At 42.9% G+C, this 21,458-nt stretch overlaps 2 protein-coding genes across 2 annotated transcripts in view; one reads left to right on the top strand and one right to left on the bottom strand.

Moving 5' to 3' along the window:
- LOC137347462 (carboxypeptidase M-like) overlaps positions 1-5,755 on the top strand; it is a 33,036-nt gene extending 27,281 nt beyond the window's left edge. The window contains exons 10-11 of the mRNA XM_068011906.1: positions 3,470-3,618; positions 5,648-5,755. Of these exons, the coding sequence (XP_067868007.1) occupies positions 3,470-3,618; positions 5,648-5,755 (257 nt within the window). The remainder of the gene's footprint in view (positions 1-3,469; positions 3,619-5,647) is intronic.
- A 2,703-nt stretch (positions 5,756-8,458) lies between these two features.
- The window catches only part of spaca9 (sperm acrosome associated 9), a 34,504-nt gene continuing 21,504 nt past the window's right edge, over positions 8,459-21,458 (bottom strand). Inside the window, exons 4-5 of the mRNA XM_068011865.1 lie at positions 16,552-16,704; positions 8,459-8,846 (exon numbers count right to left, since the gene is read on the bottom strand). Of these exons, the coding sequence (XP_067867966.1) occupies positions 8,813-8,846; positions 16,552-16,704 (187 nt within the window). The 3' untranslated portion in view covers positions 8,459-8,812. The remainder of the gene's footprint in view (positions 8,847-16,551; positions 16,705-21,458) is intronic.

Below are 21,458 nucleotides of genomic sequence, written 5' to 3'. Positions count from 1 at the left end.
CAACACATGCCATTACTCTCACTAATAGCTCCTCCTTTCCTCCCTTGCAGAAGAAGAGAGTACAAAATATGAGGGAGAGGCAGAAAACCGGAGGTCGCCCTCCAACCATTTCGCAACTGACAGCTGCAGAGGAGGAGTTGCAGTGGAGTCTCAGTATGCCTGGCTGTTGGAGATGGGGAGATGGAGCCTCTTAGCTCCCTGGTAACAGAATTAAGTATCACACAGCCACATGTCTTGCAATACTCACTCTTGTTGTCTTAATGACAGCAGTGAGTGAAATATGACCATGTGTATAATGATCACTTAAACATTCTTCCCTTGACAGTTCTAATTCATGTCTTTAATCTCCAACAGGGTCTTCAAATGTCCCACAGGATGTGATCCAGGAAGAAAACAAAGACTCCTCAGAGGAGGTCACTCCCTCTCAGGGTACACCATCGTAGGACTTGTGCAGAACACGCATCAGCTCAGATAATCACACTTCAGTGAGACCGATAAGGCAGATAATTGGGTTTTTACCTGATAATTCATACATCACAAGTGAACAAGAACAAATGATGGAGGCCGGGACAGCAGTGGAGCATCCACGTTGGAGGCTGCTCGGCTGGACATAGATTCTGAGCCTCGTGGTCCATCAATGAAGAGAATACTTCTGGAGCAGCAGCAAAGAATGTGCGATGTACTGGCAGGCGTTCCAGCTGCATTGTGCACACTTGCAAAGAGATTTAAGGAGTCCATCTTTGAGCATGAGTGGCATGACGTTGCAGGTCTTTGCGATGATGTCTTCGTCCATGAAAAGATTGGCCATTTGCATGGAGCAATAAATGCGCCAATCAAGCACATGCAGGCCTTCACCAATGGCTTGCATTCTATGAAAGCCACTTTAAATAGGATGAATGACACCTAGTTTTGGCCGTTCATTACCCACTGAGCAGCAACAAAGTGTTTCCCAGCTCATGGGGAACGAATGTGGACTGGTGAAACGTTAGCTTGCATTAGTGAGGGCATCCTGGACAGCAGTGAGAGCTGCTGCTGGTTCATTGGTTGCATCATGTTCCACTTCCTCCTCCTCCTCCTTGGAATCATCTGAAGGGACTCTGTGCTCTGCACAATATTCCTCCTGTAGGTCCAAACCTTGCTGCTGCACAATGTTGTGGAGACCCTGGCTGCTGCCTACTGAAGGATGCCCCCAGATCTGTCCCGGTACCTGAGGCGCATCTTCAGCATGCCGATGGCTTGCTCAGTGAAAACTCTGCTTATCATATGGCATTCATTGTATCGCTTCTGGGCCTCATTGTTTGAGTTCCTTATGGGTGTCATCTGCCATGTTTTAAATGGATATCTTTTGTCTATGAGCAGCCTGTAAGTCTGCTTTGAGGTGTGAAGAGATCAGAGAGAGTGGATGCTGCAGGATAAAAGCATTATGGCAACTGCCCGGAAATCTTTCACACACCTGCATAAAGATCTTTTTGAGGTTGCACACCAGCAGCACATTGACATAGTGGAAGCTCTTGTGGTTGATGAATACTCCCGGATGATCTAGGCGTGCCTTAATTGCCACATGCGTGCAGCCAATGACACCCTGCACCTATGGGAAGCCAGCCAGAGCCGCAAACCCAAGGGCCCACTCATTCTGACTGGTGTCATCACAGACAGAGTTGACATAATTGCTGGCCCTGGTAAACAAGTAATCAGTTGCCTGTCTTATGCATTTGTCAATCACCGACTGCGAGATCCTGAAAATGTCTCTGATATAACTCTGGAAGCATCCAGAGGGAATGAAGCTGAGGGTGGTATTGACTTTGACAGCCCAAAGTGTGGCCACCTGGTCCACTGGTTCCAGCAGGATGGAAATATCTGCCACCCTGAGCCTCCTGAGACACCTGTTGAGGAAGCTGATCCTCTGCCTGTAGACCCTGTGTACTAGATATAGCCTCCTGTGATCTTTGCTGATCTCCTCTCTCCTGTGAAGCTACAGGTCTGTGAATAGCAGACTGCTGGTGCTGCTCCTGCTGCTGGTGTTGGTCATCTTGGCCCTCCTCTGAGGTCCAAAGTAACACTGCATAAGTGGCACCTATTCTGATCTGACAGGTCAGAGCTCCAAAGTACAGATCAGACATTCAAATTTCCAAAGTGTAGATTACAGCTCCTAAGTTGTAAAAGCAACCCCTCAGCACAACTACTGTGAACAGAGCCTTTCTCACACGCAGCTGTCAAGTGTCAGTATTTATTGACATATTGCCCTGTCATGTCTTCAGCCCCTTCAATTACCACTGTGTTCTCACCTTGCTTTCACTGGCGAATTCCAGAAAGGCTGGAATACCTGTGAATCCACAGTTAACTTGCAAAATCCATGTTAATATCGCTGTAAATGAGTGATTAACATATTAAAATTGACAAGCCATCTCTCCTGAGGGAATTGTGTGCACGCAGCTTAACTTGTTGGGGTTAAATGCGGAAGTCAGCAGGTTGGAGCCGCCTTCCTGATGCGCTCACATTTTCCATGCCTTAACCCCCATTATCTGTATCCAAACCCACACACTCATCCATGTTAAAGCTCGCCCCACTTTTCCACTCACAACATGATCAACTTTTCAGAAATGTGGAAGCTGTGGTTTAGAAAATGAGTCTGAATGTTGAGACCTCTCTCTGTATGTTTAGCTCAGGGGTCTGCAACCTGCGGCTCTGGAGCCACAAGTGACTCTTTGCTTCTCATTTGCAGCTCCCAACCTTTTCCAGTTGGATCACATGAACATTAAAAAGGCCTAAAAATTTAAGTCAAGGAAAGTAAGAGGCGTGTTTTTATTGTGGGGATAAAAGGCTAATCATTATGCTGTACTTGACAGTTTCAAATGATTATTTTAATGAAAAACATCACGGTGCTCGAAATAAACCTGTTGGAGTGGTATTGCTACACCATGGTTTTAGATAATGCCTTTGGTTCGAGGAACAGGTTTTAGGGTTGTGACCATTATTGTTTCTAATATAGCCGAGTTGATAAATTATTCTGAATGTGCTATTAGAGGCTTTTTTAAATCACAAGAATCAACAGCCAGAGGAATTATCTTAATACTATGCATCTTAAATTATAGCTTGTTTTAAAGATCGCTTTGCTGACAAACTTACAGTAAAAAAAGTCAAAAAAGGCGATAATTCAGAGTTCGGTTTATTTTTATTTTAATTTTTTTCCCATTGATATATAAATGCAACAAATGTATTTTATTTATTTTACATACAAATTATGCATTCTACCCGAGACACTTGGCAATTTGCCAAGCATTTGGTTTAGAAATGCCAAAATTTCGTCTTGCAGCTCCCAATGGTTTTTATTTTCGGCAAATTTTTTGAAAAAGGCTCTTCAGGTAAAAAAAAAGTCCCCTGGCTTAGCTGTTTGACTTGCGGTTTACAGAACAATTGACTAGATTGGAGCAATTTATAAACAGTAATTCACTTCATCTTTCCCTTCCAGGATTAAAGGGCAGAGTTCTGGATGAAAAGGGAAATCCTATTTCCAAAGCAATTGTACACATTTTTGGCAGGACTAATCTTGTCCCATTCCAAACCAATTATCTGGGAGAATACTACAGGCTTCTAATACCTGGGGAGTATGTACTTAAGGTAAGGCAGGAGGGGAGGTGTTGGTGTTAGATTTCCGACATATTGACTATGAATGGGCTGGGAAACTACATATATTTCAAAATTTGTCACTGCCTTGATTCTGTAAAATCACAGCTTTCTTAAATGTGTTTTGTTTGTGGCTGTGAATGTGGGTATCTATAATTGTCAAGATGGAGGAGGACTGAGATGCTGAGAATAGATGGATTCATCAAACACCTGAAGGTACAGCCATTCTCATTCTTCAAATGAAACTCTCCTCTACATATCCTGCATAAGTACCAGTCTGCATGTTCCTTTCGGAAATGCTGAGCTGTTTCCTTCCTATGATCAGGAAAGACGTGTGGTTGGGGAAAAGAAGAACCCTCCTGACATTTTTGGAGCTTTCTTTTGTTTGGTTTTGCTGATGAGAGGTGAACCACTGATATAATAGCAGGAAGACATTTAAAATTTTAAGCATTAGGAGCCAATAATAATGAGTAAGTAAAGACACTCAAAAACTAGAGAGAAATCCATCTAAATTCACAGCTAAAAAACTGAAGCAAAAAAGGGAGGAGAGTGAGAAATAGGGCATATGTACATAGGGCACCAGAATGCAAATGAGGACTACAAGACGTTACTCAGTTGAGTACTGTGGCATTTTTCTGCATTATTCTCCCAATACATCAATTATATAACACTCTCAAGTTTAATATAAGCCTCCTTACTTCATATAGTAATTCAATGGATTACTCCACAGACCATGTGGTCATGTTCGTTACCACATAAAAGTTTTGAGTGACTTACTTGCAGTAAGTCAGATAATCTTGATGATCAAAGCATCTCTGCTAGAAAGGACAAAGATATAGGGCTGGATTTTGTTGAGCTCCCGATGTTGGGCTCCGTGGCATGACAACATTTGTTAAATAATCCACAGTGTGCTAAGAATTACGCTGACAACCAATTTAAGATTGTAAGTAGGGCTCGCAGTGTGGTGCATTTGTGCGTACTGGAAGCTCCATATATTAATACACAGGCCCTGTTCTTTGCAGACAGAAAGAATATGTACAAACATTGCACCTGTTTCAGCTGAACAAGGTAAGTGACAGCCATTCACTGGTTCATTCCTCAGGGCAATGCCTTGACCAATCAGATTCAAGCGGCCTGATTTAAATTTCAAACAAAGCTTGGCAGTTAACTGTCAGTCACTGTAACTGATGCATTCTCCATGGCAACGCCTCTACCAATCAGAGTTCACTTGCCAACCAATCAGCACTCTCTTCTCATGCAGTATAAGTTATTGTTTTCCCTTACTTAGGGCGGCACAGTGGCGCAGTGGTTAGCACCGCAGCCTCACAGCTCCAGGGACCCGGGTTCGATTCCGGGTACTGCCTGTGTGGAGTTTGCAAGTTCTCCCTGTGTCTGCGTGGGTTTTCTCCTGGTGCTCCGGTTTCCTCCCACAAGCCAAAAGACTTGCAGGTTAATAGGTAAATTGGCCATTATAAATTGTCACTAGTATAGGTAGGTGGTAGGGAAATATAGGGACAGGTGGGGATATTTGGTAGGAATATGGGATTAGTGTAGGATTAGTATAAATGGGTGTTTGATGTTCGGCACAGACTCGGTGGGCCGAAGGGCCTGTTTCAGTGCTGTATCTCTAATCTAATCTAATCTACTTTGGTTATTCTTCCCGATGAGTGCAAGTTGAACAGCTTTGACGACATGCCTTTATTTTCAGCAATACTTTTCTCTTCATCGATATCAAACCACTGACTGTTTTATGCTGTAGCCAGACGAGAAAAGTTCTCTTTTCCAGTGCTAACATTCCTAACTTGGATGATCACAAAAAATGGAGGGGCTTTAGAATCGTTAATTTAGTTTGCCATTCAAATTTAGCAAGACTTTCTATTCTTAGATAGCTGTAGTTCGTGAGCTCACACATTGAGATTGGCAACCACAGAATTAGCTCTATTAAGACTGATGAAACTACCTTACTGAACAATCTTGTTTTAGTAATTCACAGTGAGTTATTGTAATTCCTATCTTCCTACAGGTTGAAGCAGATGGATTTAATCCTTTCCACAAGACAGTGGACGTGTTTGACACTGTAAACCTCTATTCTGCTGCAGTTTATGACTTTGTTCTTCAGAGATCAAAGTGAAGCACTTGAAAATAGGACAAACTTTGATCTAGTATGGAACATGGATTTGTATTAGGACTGACTGATTTTAAAAGCTCCAATGCTCCATAAATGCTGAAATTAGAACTGGGGTACAGCAATAAGAAAGGAGCAGGGAAAAGAATTAGGAACAGTACACTAAGCCTAGCAAATCTCACTTAGTATAAATGTAGGCAGCATATCTCCCCACAGAAATACACCTATTTGTGTAAACAAGCATGTGGAAAATTGTATGATCATATAGGTAAATGTAAAAATGTTTTGTGGATCTGGCTTCTCATTAACTTGGAACGGAATGAAAATTCCAATAAAAAGATGTTCAGAAAATGTTTTTAAATTACTCACCTTTTTAATATCACAAAACTTTAAGAAGTCAGATGCTTGAATCGTTTTGCTTAATTAACCAGTACTTTGTAATCTATGGCATCGTAGCCACTCATGACTCCACCTTTATCATAGTTATCACCGAATAAACTACCAACGATTTCTTGTGTAAGGCACACTGATCCTTACTTTTTCTTTAATATTTGGGATCAGCTAACTCATCTATAGATTTTGAGAACATCCTAACTCATTTCTGGGCTAGAACTCTAGAATAGTTTGGTCTCCGAAGTGAGCTGAGGAAACAAAAAAAAACTCCATTAAAATATCACTAGATTCATATGACAGAATGATCCTTACCAAGCTACATGTGACTACTGTTAATTTTGGGAATTCCCAAGGTATCATCGGAACATTAGGAATGGGAATAGGCCATTCAGCCCCTCCAGCCTGCTCTGCCATTCAGTTAGATTATGGCTGCGCTATACCTCAACTTCATTTACTGACCTTTGCTCCCTATCCCTTAGGTGGAATAGTAGCATAGTGGTTATGTTACTAGACTCAGAGTCCAGGCCTAATAATATAGTGTCGTGAGTTCAGATCCCACTGTAGCAGTTGGGAAATTTAATTTCAGTTTATTAAATAAATCTGGAATAAAATATTAGCATTAGTAGCTAGCTTTGACCCTACTAATCACTATCAATAATGGTGATCGTGAAGCTACTGGATTGCCGTAAAAACCTATTAGGTTCACTAATGTTCTTTAGGGAAGGAAATCTGCTGTCCTTACCCTGTCTGGCTTACATGTGACTCCAGACCCACAGCAACGTGGTTGACTCTTATCTGCCTTCTGAAATGAGCTACAAAGCTGCTCAGTTAGTATGCAAGAAGGTGGATCACCACCATCTTCTCAAGGGCAGAAAGGGGTGGGCAATAAATGCCAGCCTTGCCAGTGACACCCACATCCTTAGAATGAAAATAAAACCCTTATCTCACTGAAATCTATCTATGTCAATCTTGAAAAATCTCATTGTTCTTGCATCCACAGCCTTTTGGGGAGGGAGTTCCAAATTTCTACCACCCTTTGTGCATAAAAGTGCTTCCCGATTTCACTTCTGAATGGCCTAGCTCTAATTTTAAGATTGTGTCCTGTTGTTGATTCCTCCGTTAGAGATTTTTCGTATTTTATCCCATAAAATCCTTAAGCCTAAATCAGATCACCCCTTAATGTCCTACACTCAGGGGAATACAAGGCAAGTTTATACAACCTGTCCTCACAATTTAACCCTCTAAGCCCCGGTATCATTCAGTTGCCTAGTAGTATCCTGAACCAAGAGAAGAGCTGCATTTCACTCTCCCAAACCATTCCCATGAATAGGAACATCAACATTTCAATGAAAAAGTACCCATCTCTGTCTAACAGGACTGTTCTGAGCAACAAATTTCAGAGATGATTTGAAGAAGAAAATCAAAATCTACAATTCAAAAATGAGGGACCTGGTACAGTAGTGATGAGAGCCAAGGGGAGTGCTAAAAAGTTGTAACTACAAAAACAGAATACTAGATTAGAAAATCCAGATGCAAGTTCTTTAAGTAGGGTTACCAACTGTATCAAAACAATGGACGAATTCCCCAATCATTGGAAGAATTAACTGCAGGAGCCTAACGTGGCACCTCAAACAATTTTATGGACATGTCAGATATGTTGCACTTCCAATAGTGTACAAACAATACAAAGTTATTCAATGGACCACAGTCTCCCATGTGTGAGTGGGAGAGACAAGAGACAGCTGAATATGCCAATTAGTGGAAGCAGTAGAGCCAACAGTGGCATCCATCTAAAGGAAATTCTCCATGTAAATTCTGCTTAAATAAAACATTTGAGCCCTAGCCCCCAAACACAGAATCAGAGCACTCCCTGAGCTCCAGCTTGCATCTGGACTATTCCTTTGATTCTTAATTTTTTTGGGTCAATTTTTGCTCTCTGCCTGCTGACATTTCAGGAATAATGCAACAGAATTGTGTGTGAAGGAGCATTTAAATTAAGATTGGAGTATTAATTTGGCAGCACAAAACTTCACCTGCAGAGCAAGTAGAATTTTAGCTTTATAGGGTGAAGGTTAAAAAAAACACTTCAAATTGCCAGAATATCATGTTGTCTCGGATGTTTTTTTAGAATACTCATTGTTGAACAGGAATGTTCTGTCAACAGCAATGGATATGGAATTCACAAAAGAATTGTGCACAAAAATGGTTGAGAATTTGTGGATAGGGCATTCAGAGAGAAAAGTGCTGTGTGATATTAGTAACAAACATGTTAATGCCTCCATATGAAATTGCTTGTCCACTATTTAAAAAAAGACACAAACTCTTTACGAGTTACCAGTTTTGTCAAAATTGTGGTCATTGACAATTTATACCAAAGTGTTAACTAATACGCTTGTTACAAATCATGTATCACAATTTCAAGATGTAAGTTATTCAAATACAGACTATGCTCTACCGATTCATATTTTAGTAAGTTTGTTCTATGTCAGATATTATAGCAATATCAATTTACAAAATGAGACATACACTGTTGCCTTTTACATGTTTATTAGGGTCGCCAAACAAACTAGTTAATGTCAGAGTACTAAATTCCTGCAACACTTTCCTTGAAATGACAGTGGAAGAGATGGTGACACTCAGATTTCTGGGAATGGAAATTGGACACGCCCATCATTTAGAAAAAGCGGCTTTTTGCATTTCACATCTGCAACAGAGTGAAGGAGCTTTAGGTTAAGATATTGTACAGGTTCTGCTATACATCTAACACTGTCCACAGGATGAATACTTAATTAATGTATGCATATGGAGGACTGTATTGATATATTTTATGAATATATCCAAATCTCTTTCTGGGAAAAGAATTAAAGGTGCTAAACCCAAGCGAGAAGACAGAATTTATATTAATATGTTGACTCACGCTTTCTTTGATGCTCTGACATCCTTTTGCCAGCTATTATTTACTGTGCTTGATGCCACTGAGTACTGCGTTGAACTCATCCTCCATTGAGATTACCTTGGGATTTATGTCATGGAGGATGAGTTCTACACAGGAAATACCAGACCTCATAGATGTTTGTGATTTTCAGTAAGAAATTTCTTTTGTCAGCCCAGGATGCCTAAATATAAAGTGTTCTGCTCAAAGGACTTGTACATATTAGATAAAAATAATGAAATGAATGCTAATTTCATCTCTTGGGTGCAGTTTCCTTTAAAGTTTTCTACTTAAAACTTAAGTTGGTTTGGCTGTACCTGAAAGGAACATATATTCCTGCAGGAATGAGCAGCATCAGAGAAAAGATCTCAATACAAAAGGAAGAAAAGAAATGAATATAATGAAAGTACTGATTTCCCCAAATTGGTTGAGCTTCTCTTTTGCACAAAAGCAAAATACTGTGGATGCTGGAAGCCTAAAATATAAACAGAAAATGCTGGAAATATTCAGCAGGTTTGGCAGCGCCTGTGGAGAGAGAAAGAGTTAACGTTTCAGGTCACAGACCCTTCATCAGAACTCTGATGGAAGATCGTCAACCTGAAACGATAACTCTATTTTTCTCTCCACAGATGCTGCCTGACCTGCTGAGATTTTCCAGAGTTTTCTGAGTCTCTCTTTAGACCTGAATAACTACCTGGAAAAATAGTCCCCATAAATTCTTTTTCAGTGCAGCAGCTTTTTCGGGAGCAGCGTGTGAGCGAGTGAGCAGCTGGGAAAGTCAGTTTGAAAGTAAATTTAATTTCCTTTTGTTTTTCGGCGGAGGCCAGGGGGCTGCTGGGTAAGTAAAACACTATATATTTGGGCGGTTTCTGAACCCGAGACACCACACTTGTAGTGTCTCCCACCCGCCCTCCTCCTCTAACCAAAAAAAAAAGGACTCGGTGGGGTGTTTATAAGGTGAGGCTTTTTCGATTTCTCTGGTTTATTGTGATTGGTAAAAACTTTTCGTTCCTTTTTCATTTAACTAAGTTTAAACTTAAGATTAAAAATGGCAGGAGATCTCAGACCCGTATCATGCTCCTCTTGCTCAATGTGGGAGCTCAGGGACATGGCTGATGACCCTGACTCCTTCACGTGCAGGAAGTGTGTCCAGCTGCAGCTCTTGTTAGACCGCATGACGGCTCTCGAGCTGCGGATGGACTCACTTTGGAGCATGCGCGATGCTGAGGAGGTCGTGGATAGCACGTTTAGTGAATTGGTCACACCGCAGATTAGGATTGCTGAGGGAGAAAGGGAATGGGTGACCAAAAGGCAGAGAAAGAGCAGGAAGGCAGCGCAGGAGTCCCCTGCGGTCATCTCCCTCCAAAACAAGTATACCGTTTTGGATACTGTTGAGGGAGATGGCTCACCAGGGGAAGGCAGCAGTAGCCAGGTCCATGGCACCGTGGCTGGCTCTGCTGCTCAGAAGGGCGGGAAAAAGAGTGGAAGGGCTATAGTCGTAGGGGATTCGATTGTAAGGGGAGTAGATAGGCGGTTCTGTGGTCGAAAACGAGGCTCCCGAATGGTATGTTGCCTCCCAGGTGCACGGGTCAGGGACGTCTCAGATCGGCTGCAGAACATTCTAAAGGGGGAGGGTGAACAGCCAGTTGTCATTGTGCACATAGGCACTAATGATATAGGTAAAAAGCGGGATGAGGTCCTACAAGCAGAGTTTAGGGAGTTAGGAGCCAAGTTAAAAAGTAGGACCTCAGAGGTAGTAATCTCAGGATTACTACCAGTGCCACGTGATAGTCAGAGTAAAAATGAAAGAATAGTCAGGATGAATGCGTGGCTTGAGAGATGGTGCAGGAAGGAGGGGTTCAGATTTTTGGGACATTGGGACCGGTTCTGGGGGAGGTGGGACTATTACAAATTGGACGGTCTACACCTGGGCCGGACTGGAACCAATGTCCTTGGAGGTGCTTTTGCTAACGCTGTTGGGGAGGGTTTAAACTAATGTGGCAGGGGGATGGGAACCAATTGAGGTCAGTTGACAGTGAGGAGGTAGTAACAAAAGCCTGTAAGAAACTAGATAATGAAGTCAGTGTGACTAAGGGGAAGAGCAGGCAGGGAGCAGATGATGAATATAAAGGGACTGGTGGTCTGAGGTGCATTTGTTTTAATGCAAGAAGTGTAGTTGGTAAGGCAGATGAACTTAGGGCTTGGATTAGTACCTGGGAGTATGATGTTATTGCTATTACTGAGACTTGGTTGAGGGAAGGGCATGATTGGCAACTAAATATCCCAGGATATCGATGCTTCAGGCGGGATAGAGAGGGAGGTAAAAGGGGTGGAGGAGTTGCATTACTGGTCAAAGAGGATATCACAGCTGTGCTGAAGGAGGGCACTATGGAGGACTCGAGCAGTGAGGCAATATGGACAGAACTCAGAAATAGGAAGGGTGCGGTAACAATGTTGGGGCTGTACTACAGGCCTCCCAACAGCGAGCGTGAGATAGAGGTACAAATATGTAAACAGATTATGGAAAGATGTAGGAGCAACAGGGCGGTGGTGATAGGAGATTTTAATTTTCCCAACATTGACTGGGATTCGCTTAATGTTAGAGGTCCAGATGGAGCAGAATTTGTAAGGAGCATCCAGGAGGGTTTTCTAGAGCAGTATGTAAATAGTCCAACTCGGGAAGGGGCCATACTGGACCTGGTGTTGGGGAATGAGCCCGGCCAGGTTGTTGAAGTTTCAGTAGGGGACTACTTTGGGAATAGTGATCACAATTCCGTAAGCTTTAAAATACTCATGGACAAAGACGAGAGTGGTCCTAAAGGAAGAGTGCTAAATTGGGGGAAGGCCAACTATACCAAAATTCGGCAGGAGCTGGGAAATGTAGATAGGGAGCAGCTGTTTGAAGGTAAATCCACATGTGATATGTGGGAGGCTTTTAAAGAGAGGTTGATTAGCGTGCAGGAGAGACATGTTCCTGTGAAAATGAGGGATAGAAATGGCAAGATTAGGGAACCATGGATGACAGGTGAAATTGTGAAACTAGCTAAGAGGAAAAAGGAAGCATACATAAGGTCTAGGCGGCTGATGAAAGACGAAGCTTTGAAAGAATATCGGGAATGTAGGACCAATCTGAAACGAGGAATTAAGAGGGCTAAAAGGGGTCATGAAATATCTTTAGCAAACAGGGTTAAGGAAAATCCCAAAGCCTTTTATTCATATATAAGGAGAAAGAGGGTATCTAGAGAAAGGATTGGCCCACTAAAGGACAAAGGAGGAATGTTATGCTTGGACTCAGAGAAAATGGGTGAGATTCTAAACGAGTACTTTGCATCGGTATTCACCGAGGAGAGGGACATGACGGATGTTGAGGTTAGGAACAGGTGTTTGATTACTCTAGGTCAAGTCGGCATAAGGAGGGAGGAAGTGTTGGGTATTCTAAAGGGCATTAAGGTGGACAAGTCCCCAGGTCCGGATGGGATCTATCCCAGGTTACTGAGGGAAGCGAGAGAGGAAATAGCTGGGGCCTTAACAGATATCTTTGCAGCATCCTTAAACACGGGTGAGGTCCCGGAGGACTGGAAAATTGCTAATGTTGTCCCCTTGTTTAAGAAGGGTAGCAGGGATAATCCAGGTAATTATAGACCGGTGAGCCTGACGTCAGTGGTAGGGAAGCTGCTGGAGAAGATACTGAGGGATAGGATCTATTCCCATTTGGAAGAAAATGGGCTCATCAGTGATAGGCAACATGGTTTTGTGCAGGGAAGGTCATGTCTTACCAACTTAATAGAATTCTTTGAGGAAGTGACAAAGTTGATTGATGACGGAAGGGCTGTCGATGTCATATACATGGACTTCAGTAAGGCGTTTGATAAGGTTCCCCATGGCAGGCTGATGGAGAAAGTGAAGGCGCTTGGGGTCCAAGGTGTACTAGCTAGATGGATAAAGAACTGGCTGGGCAACAGGAGACAGAGAGTAGCAGTAGAAGGGAGTTTCTCAAAATGGAGACGTGTGACCAGTGGTGTTCCACAGGGATCCGTGCTGGGACCACTGTTGTTTGTGATATACATTAATGATTTGGAGGAAAGTATAGGTGGACTGATTAGCAAATTTGCAGACGACACTAAGATTGGTGGAGTAGCAGATAGTGAAGAGGACTGTCAGAGAATACAGCAGAATATAGATAGATTGGAGAGTTGGGCAGAGAAATGGCAGATGGAGTTCAATCAGGGCAAATGCGAGGTGATGCATTTTGGAAGATCCAATTCAAGAGTGAACTATACAGTAAATGGAAAAGTCCTGGGGAAAATTGATGTCCAGAGAGATTTGGGTGTTCAGGTCCACTGTTCCCTGAAGGTGGCAACGCAGGTAAATAGAGTGGTCAAGAAGACATACGGCATGCTTTCCTTCATCGGACGGGGCATTGAGTACAAGAGTTGGCAGGTCATGTTACAGTTGTATAGGACTTTGGTTCGGCCACATTTGGAATACTGCGTACAGTTCTGGTCGCCACATTATCAAAAGGATGTGGATGCTTTGGAGAGGGTGCAGAGGAGGTTCACCAGGATGTTGCCTGGTATGGAGGGCGCTAGCTATGAAGAGAGGTTGAGTAGATTAGGATTATTTTCATTAGAAAGACGGAGGTTGAGGGGGGACCTGATTGAGGTGTACAAAATCATGAGAGGTATAGACAGGGTGGATAGCAAGAAGCTTTTTCCCAGAGTGGGGGTTTCAATTACTAGAGGACACGAGTTCAAAGTGAAAGGGGAAAAGTTTAGGGGGGATATGCGTGGAAAGTTCTTTACGCAGAGGGTGGTGGGCACCTGGAACGCATTGCCAGCGGAGGTGGTAGATGCGGGCACGATGGAGTCTTTTAAGATGTATCTAGACAGATACATGAATGGGCAGGAAGAAAAGAGATACAGAAGCTGAGAAAATAGGCGACATGTTTAGAGAGAGGCTCTGGATCGGCGCAGGCTTGGAGGGCCGAAGGGCCTGTTCCTGTGCTGTAATTATCTTTGTTCTTTGTTCTTTGTTCTGTTGTTGGGCCTCCCATTTGATATAATATTGATTTCAAATTTGATCAGGTTGATAGACTCTTTAATTTACTGTTTCACTGTGAAACCTGCCTTACACTGTTAGACAAGCTCACTTCTGTTCTAAAATTTAAGAATATATGATCTTTCTTCAAGTTATTGAAGTGCCAAGGTTGTGGTTGTGCACTCTATTCAGTTTTTAATCAACTAATTCTATTACACACAATCAGATTCAGGCAAACTGCCAATGAGAGCATCAAGTCATGTTGCTCCCAAAATGAATAAGATTTTTCCTCCAATAAATTGGAAGGGCTTGTACAAAAGCTCCATTTGGCATTATTTTTAAAATATTAACGTCATACATCTTGTATCACAAAACACATGATTTTGGAATAAACCAGCCACTGAATATAGCTACTATTCAGACAGACCTTCATTTAGAATCAATGAGGAAAGATCTTGTGTGACGGATATGGAGGATGAAGGATGTGATTGGCTTCTACTATTCAAAGATGAGCTACCATTGGCATCGAGCAGGTAGAGACTCACAATAATGCACAATGATCTATCTTAGTTAAGGATATCTGCCCACGCCAATGCGAGGTGAGTCATCCACTTTTTGCTGCATATATAAGAACATCTATACTCATTGCTTACAAAGTATGATAGAGAGGTAGACCCAGATATCTCCCCTTTTTATTGATCTGAAAGATCATCTATATTTTAGAATCACAGCTATCGCCACCCCCAGCACCTAAAAATGCTATAATATTCCACAGTAATTTATGTTGTTTTAATCATTGCAATTGTGCATGCCTAATATATGGACATAAATGAAACATTTACAAGCCAGAAATGCCAAGTGGATGATCCATCTCGGCCTCCAACTGAGGTCCCCAACATCACGGATGTCTGTCTTCAGTCAATTTGATTAATTCCATGTGATATCAAGAAATCTTGTTTCAATTTACTAATAAATTAATTGAAATTAATGCAGACTACCTTCAAGGAGAGAGGCCTTTGGTCTCACTCCATCATAGTTGTACCTTGGCTAATCAAGTACTATCATCATTTTGCTCATATTTTGGACCACTAAGTTGAACTGAAATAATTAAATACAGTTTGAAGAAAGGGAAATGTGTTTAGTTGTTTCTATCAGATTGAAATTGAGGAAAAACCAAAAAAATTTTAAGTGCAAAAGTTGGTATCATTAGCAAATCTCTAAACAATAGTTTTCATCCCTAATTTTCTTCCTATCTTTCCTGAAAGTGAGGGATCTGCTGAACAGTGTTGGCAGCCTTCTAGTGCCTCACACTCAAATGGCCAGGCATGAACTCAGAAAGTGAGTGTTCGTAGGATATTAAAACATAGGGGCCAGCACAGCAGAACTCAATCCTGACCTCATCCAATGTTTACGGATTGCCCTTTCCATCAGGGCTCACTGAATAGCAAGCAGAAGCAGGGACACTGGCTAATAGCTCTTCTACTAAACCTGGTGCGGCTGACGACAATTGTAATAGCCCATCATCAGTATTCTGCTTGAGCTAACTTAGCAGAGGTCAAGGATCTCCTTGGTCTGTAGAGCTCAGCATCAATGCAGCACTACATCTGGCCACTAAGGCACTCTGATGGAACTGGGGGCAGCTGTGGCTCAGTGGGAGCACTCTTGCTCCTGAATCAGGAACGTTTTGGGTTCAAGTCTCACTCGAGGAACTTGAGCACAAAATCTAGGCAGACACACCACTGTAGTATTGCGGAGGTGCTACCTTTCAGATGAGACCTGAGTCTGCCCACTTGGGTTGATCATAAAAGATCCCTGGTGTCCTGGCTAATATTAATCCCTCAGCCAACATCACAAAAAGAAAAACTGGTCATTATCACATGTGCTATGTGTAAACTGGCAGACACATTTCCTACATTACAACAGTGACTACACTGCAAAAGTACTTCATTGGCTGTAACAGACTTTGGGAAATCCTAAGGACGTGAAAGGTGCTATATAAATGCAAGTTTTTTTTCTATTTTAGGTAGTGACAAAAAAAGAGAAACATAAGATTACAAAGAACCTCTTTTGAAAAAAAAAAATTGGAAAATATGTTCTGCAGAAATCCAGTAACAACTCATTCAGTTTATTTCTGATGAACTGTTTTTCTCCAGGTTGGAAGGGTGTAACTAATTAATAGCAGCTACTGAAGGCAATCGAAACAACATGCCAGCTCTAACGATGGTGCTGAGTGGGAAGTTTGTGTATTGCAAGGGCTCAGAGACCATTGGTTTTACCAGGTGGTACCCATGGTGGTTTGGACATTAACAATTTACTTTTCTGTTTGGTGGATATTTTCCATTTCATGGATTTGATTTCACAATCCTCCCTCTGCATTGGAACAGTTTGTGCGCTGCTGTCTTTGTTCTCTGGTGGTTTCTCCTTCTTGCACTGAGCATACCTGTTATTTCTTGCAGCTTCATACTGGGCTGCTTCGATGACGCCAATACCATCCCTTAACAAATCTAGAGCGACTGGCAAGATGCTGATCACAGCACCATAGTGGTGCTTTGATTCATCACAGCTCAGGTGGTTCACTTCATCATGAGGATATCTGCATCAAAATAAGATAGCACTAAAACGCACCACACAATACGTTTACTGCAGCAGAGTTAGCCATGAGATTTCAATTACAATCTTTTCTCCAAATTAGAAGCTGTGACTCCTGGAAGCTATGCAAAGGAACTAAAAGCAGAATTAGGCACAAAGTTCCCTCAAAAATTGTTGCTCTTCTTTCACAGGATGTGAGAATAGTATGGTTCTTACATGGGTATCAAACAGATTATGGGTGGGAAATGGGATCCAGGCCAATATTTAACTAATTGGTTACAGCTTCTAATTTTTCTCTATTTAATTAAGGAGTTAGTCAGATGTGGAATTACTACTGACACCCAGAACCAATACCCTATGTCACAAGTAAAGTGTAAACCACAGTAACCATTCTTCTAACCATATTGTATTCATGTAAACCCACAAGTTCTGCATGTCCATGATTTTCATATTTCTTCCATTGTTATGAAGACAACAGTCCATTGAAATTAATTGGATCGAGAGGCTTTGTTTCAGTTCTGCAATAACCCCCAAAAATTCTGTTGATAGAGGTGTTGAACAAAGTGATTTTTAGGTGACAGTATAGAACCTAAATTCACATAGGAGAAGTTGTTCGTGACCAGACGCTAAAGTAATTAGATATATAATAAGTAATGGAAAAGGCAACCAAAGCTGACTATTAATGTCACATTAAAGATGTTCTGCTAAACATCATTCAGTTGTAAGGTGATCATCTCATCCTTGCGTGATGCATGGGCTACTGGCATTTGACACACATACAAATAAAAAGTCAAATAACCATCTTTTCTGTGAACCAGTGCTATGGCTTGATGGTTGCACACTATTTCAAGAGACTCCTTGGCTGTTATTATTTATAATATATACTGTTTCAATTTTTATGTGGGTGTTTTATTCTGTTTTTAGTTGGATTTCCTGTCTATCGTGGTTGTCAATACAGACAGCAACTGTCAGTGTGCTCTATGCCCTTAATGTGCAATGATGCTCACACAAGAGGATTAACGATTGTGATGCTATTACTGCAAGTTCATTGAGAAGCAATCTGCCTTTAATAACTGGAGATTAAATGTCCACTGTTTTTGTAAGAGATTTGAAAATAAGGTCTGTTCACATTCTTTGTGATACAGCTTGGAAAATTATGCATCTGGTTGGTTGGGGAGTTGAGGGTTGGGGGTGGTGGTGGGGAGAGACCAGGGACTGAAAGTACATCACAGTAACAGATCCATCAAATTTTCCAAATAGATAAGTCAATGCAAATATTTTCAAAGGTTTTGAAGCTGGATTGCTTTATCTCTCTAATCAGCTCTCACAGCCACATAACTGGCCTCACATTTCACGTGACTTGGAAAAGCACAACTAATTGGCAAAATGCAATAAGCTTACAGAGATATACTGTACATCATTGAAGATTATTAGGGAACACTTCAATTGCAAAAGTATGAAGTCATATATCACGCCTGCCACCTGGCACTGTTTAGAACTTCACATTTTGAATTGAAGGAGCAAGATACATCTCACGTAAGTATTTATTTCATGCGTGTTTGTTTAATGGGGCAAGATATTCAAGTTGGTATTGGCAATCAGGATGCACATAAAGCTTGGGTGTTATTTCACAGATGTGAGTTATTCATTTACACTTTTCACTGATGTCGCCTTGTTTAATTATGCCTAACTCAGGCATCAGTTCACCCAAAAAATAAACTAATTATCTGCAAGGGGGTTCCAAAGAGTGTAGCCCTGATTTTAACTGGAGTGGGAATTGAGCAGATGCCCACTCCCCTCCCAACACTGGCAGCATGAGGCCTGGGCAATTTGAAATTCTGAGATTTATATACATGCTGCCAGTCAGCTGCCAACCTGAAATGGGCAGGAAGTGGCAGCTTAGCAGGAGCACAATTTGGGGTGACAGGAGGTTGCTGGCTGGCACTAAAGCGAAAGTTGCGGGCAAACAAGTTAAGTTGCGTGGAGGGGTTTTCTGAAGAGTCTTGCAGGAGGGAAGAGGGAAGTTGGGGGTATACAAGACAGAGGGGGCTTAGACATTCATGTTGGGCCTGGGGGAGTGTTCCTGCTTCTCCTGGCCTCACAAAGAAGGTAAAACAACAGTGGGCCACTTCCCACTGGCAGAAAAGGTCACAGTAACTTCCTCACTCAGGTCAGAACTAAAAGGGCAGTTGGAGCTTTATCAGTGGAGCTAGGTGTGAATATTTAATGAAAGACCTGGCTGACTGCAGGAATAGGTAAACCTAGAATAGGTAAACGAACTCAGAGGATAGATACTGAGAGCAGGATTTGGACCCCGCACCAGGGTCAAAAGGGGATCAGAAGGTCGCACTGTGATTTTCCCCAAATTGGCCAATTGGTGGTCAGAGGGTGGGCTCGCCATCCAATTAAGAATGATGGGTGGGCTCTCCATGCTGGAGGGCCATTAGGAACTTGGAAGGAGCAATGGGATGCCTTTGCAGTTAAGTGAGGGAGAGGGCACCCCCAAGATGAAGGCTCCTTCTCTCCAACATTTTAAAATGTAGCCAGGCCACCATTGTGGAGGGGGAAGCCCTCCAGCTGAAGCCAGGCAGGTGTGGAGAGGGCCTCAAAGCCTGCATGGAGCACTGCAACCACCAACCCCCACCCCCCCCCCCCCCCACCACCCTACCCCAGTCTGCCATGGGAGGCTGCCTCCCTGTTTCCTGCCACCTCCAGGGACCTGGTGGCTGACTGAAAATTCCAGCTGGTGGTGCAAATTTTCGTCCTCGCCCACCTCGGTGCCAAACCCCCCTCCTCCGCCACCCTCCCCACCCTGCACTACTGGAGGCTAAAACTCCTCCCCTGTGATTCCCCAAGATTGATTTAATTTCACTATTAAGAGGAGAATTAGTTAAATCCGGAATGTACTAGCTGTGAAGTAGGAGGTTTTTATGCATTCATGTTGGTCTTCAAAATGTAATTTGTCAAGAGGAAAACTAATGAGGTAGTAGTGACTGAAAGCATCCAGAAGGTGCGTGGAAGAACTGGTTGGTTGCTAAAGAAAAAACAGAAAATGCTGGAAGTACTCAGCATCTGTGGAGAGAGAAACGGAGTTAACAGGCTGGATTTTCACTTTGGGGCAGGAAACAGGAGTCAGGACTGTTTCCAGGACCCGAACCCCACTGTGGGGGGGGAGGGGAAACAGTCACTGACCTGGGATTTTTCACGGAGGCGCAGCGTTAATTGGCATGGAGACAGATTCCTTGTCCAATTAAGTGTGGCAAGTGAGCTCTCAAAGCTAGAGGGCCAATCGCAGGCCTTCCAGCTTGAGAGGAGCAGCAGGCTGGAATAAAGGGCAAGTAACTGAGGGGATGCTTCAATTTGAAAATGCCCTCTCACCAACCTTTTTAATAATTCAAATAAAAACAGAAAAAGCAGCCAGGCACCACTGTAGGGGGTGGGGTGAAGGGGGTTGGTGGGGGAAATCCCTCTGCGGGTGACCTTTGGCTGCACCTGTGCCCAGGCAGGCAGGGAGGGCCTGTAGGCCTACCTGGAGCGCTGGATCTCTGGCCTACTGCTGCGTGCCCGTCTTTAGGCAGTTAAACTGCCCCCCATTGCATCAGGAAACTGGAGGCCGACTGGAAAATCTTAATGAGCCTAATCGACTGCACACCTCGACAAAAATTGCTAGCACCAGGGACGGGGTCAGGAAACCGGTACCCTGGACAGGGCTGGTATTTTCAGGCCCCATCCACCTCCATTCCCAACCGCGGCCGATCCTGAAACTTCTGCCCAACATTTCAGACCAATGAAACTCTGTATTTGCCTGAACTGCTGAGTATTTAGGCATTTTTTAGATTAGATTAGAGATACAGCACTGAAACAGGCCCTTCGGCCCACCGAGTCTGTGCCGACCATCAACCACCCATTTATACTAATCCTACACTAATCCCATATTCCTACCAAACATCCCCACCTGCCCCTGTATTTCCCTACCACCTACCTATACTAGTGATAATTTATAATGGCCAATTTACCTACCAACCTGCAAGTCTTTGGCTTGTGGGAGGAAACCGGAGCACCCGGAGAAAACCCACGCAGACACAGGGAGAACTTGCAAACTCCACACAGGCAGTACCCGGAATCGAACCCGGGTCCCTGGAGCTGTGAGGCTGCGGTGCTAACCACTGCGCCACTGTGCCGCCCACAGTGTTTCTATTTTTATTTCAGTTTTCCAGCATCTGTAGTATTTTGCTTTTGGGTTGGATCCTTACCGGGACTGGTGGTGCACTGCAGAAGGAAGAGATTTCTCAAGAGAATCTCTCTCTGATCATTTCTTGCCTTATGGCTCTGGCAACACTGCCTTTTTTTTATATTCGTTCATGGAATGTGGGCATCGCTGGCTAGGCCAGCATTTATTGCCCATCCCTAATTGCCCTTGAAAAGGTCCTTGATCTTCCTCATTATCCTTTACTTTCTAGATCCCTTCTTCATCTTCACAATATAAGCAGCATACAGCAAACAATGACAAATCTAGAGACTTGCTCGGGGTTCTATTGTAGCATTCCCCCAGAGCAGTCCAAACCTTTGTTTAAGGACACCTATGGTTTGCTCAATGAGAGCTCTTGTTCTTGTGTGACTATCATTGTATTGGCACTCTGTGCCTATGCCCAGGTTCCTGACAGAAATAATGAGCCAGCTGAAGAGAAGGCATCCCCAGTCTTCAAGGATGTAGTCTGACACCCATTGATGTGGGTGGAAGACAGGGTTGATTGAGGA

Source organism: Heterodontus francisci, chromosome 32 (assembly GCF_036365525.1).
Source record: "Heterodontus francisci isolate sHetFra1 chromosome 32, sHetFra1.hap1, whole genome shotgun sequence".
In the NCBI taxonomy this organism is placed as follows: domain Eukaryota; kingdom Metazoa; phylum Chordata; class Chondrichthyes; order Heterodontiformes; family Heterodontidae; genus Heterodontus; species Heterodontus francisci.
The sequence above is the reverse complement of the archived record's forward strand: the minus strand, read 5'-3'. Positions and strand labels throughout refer to the sequence as shown.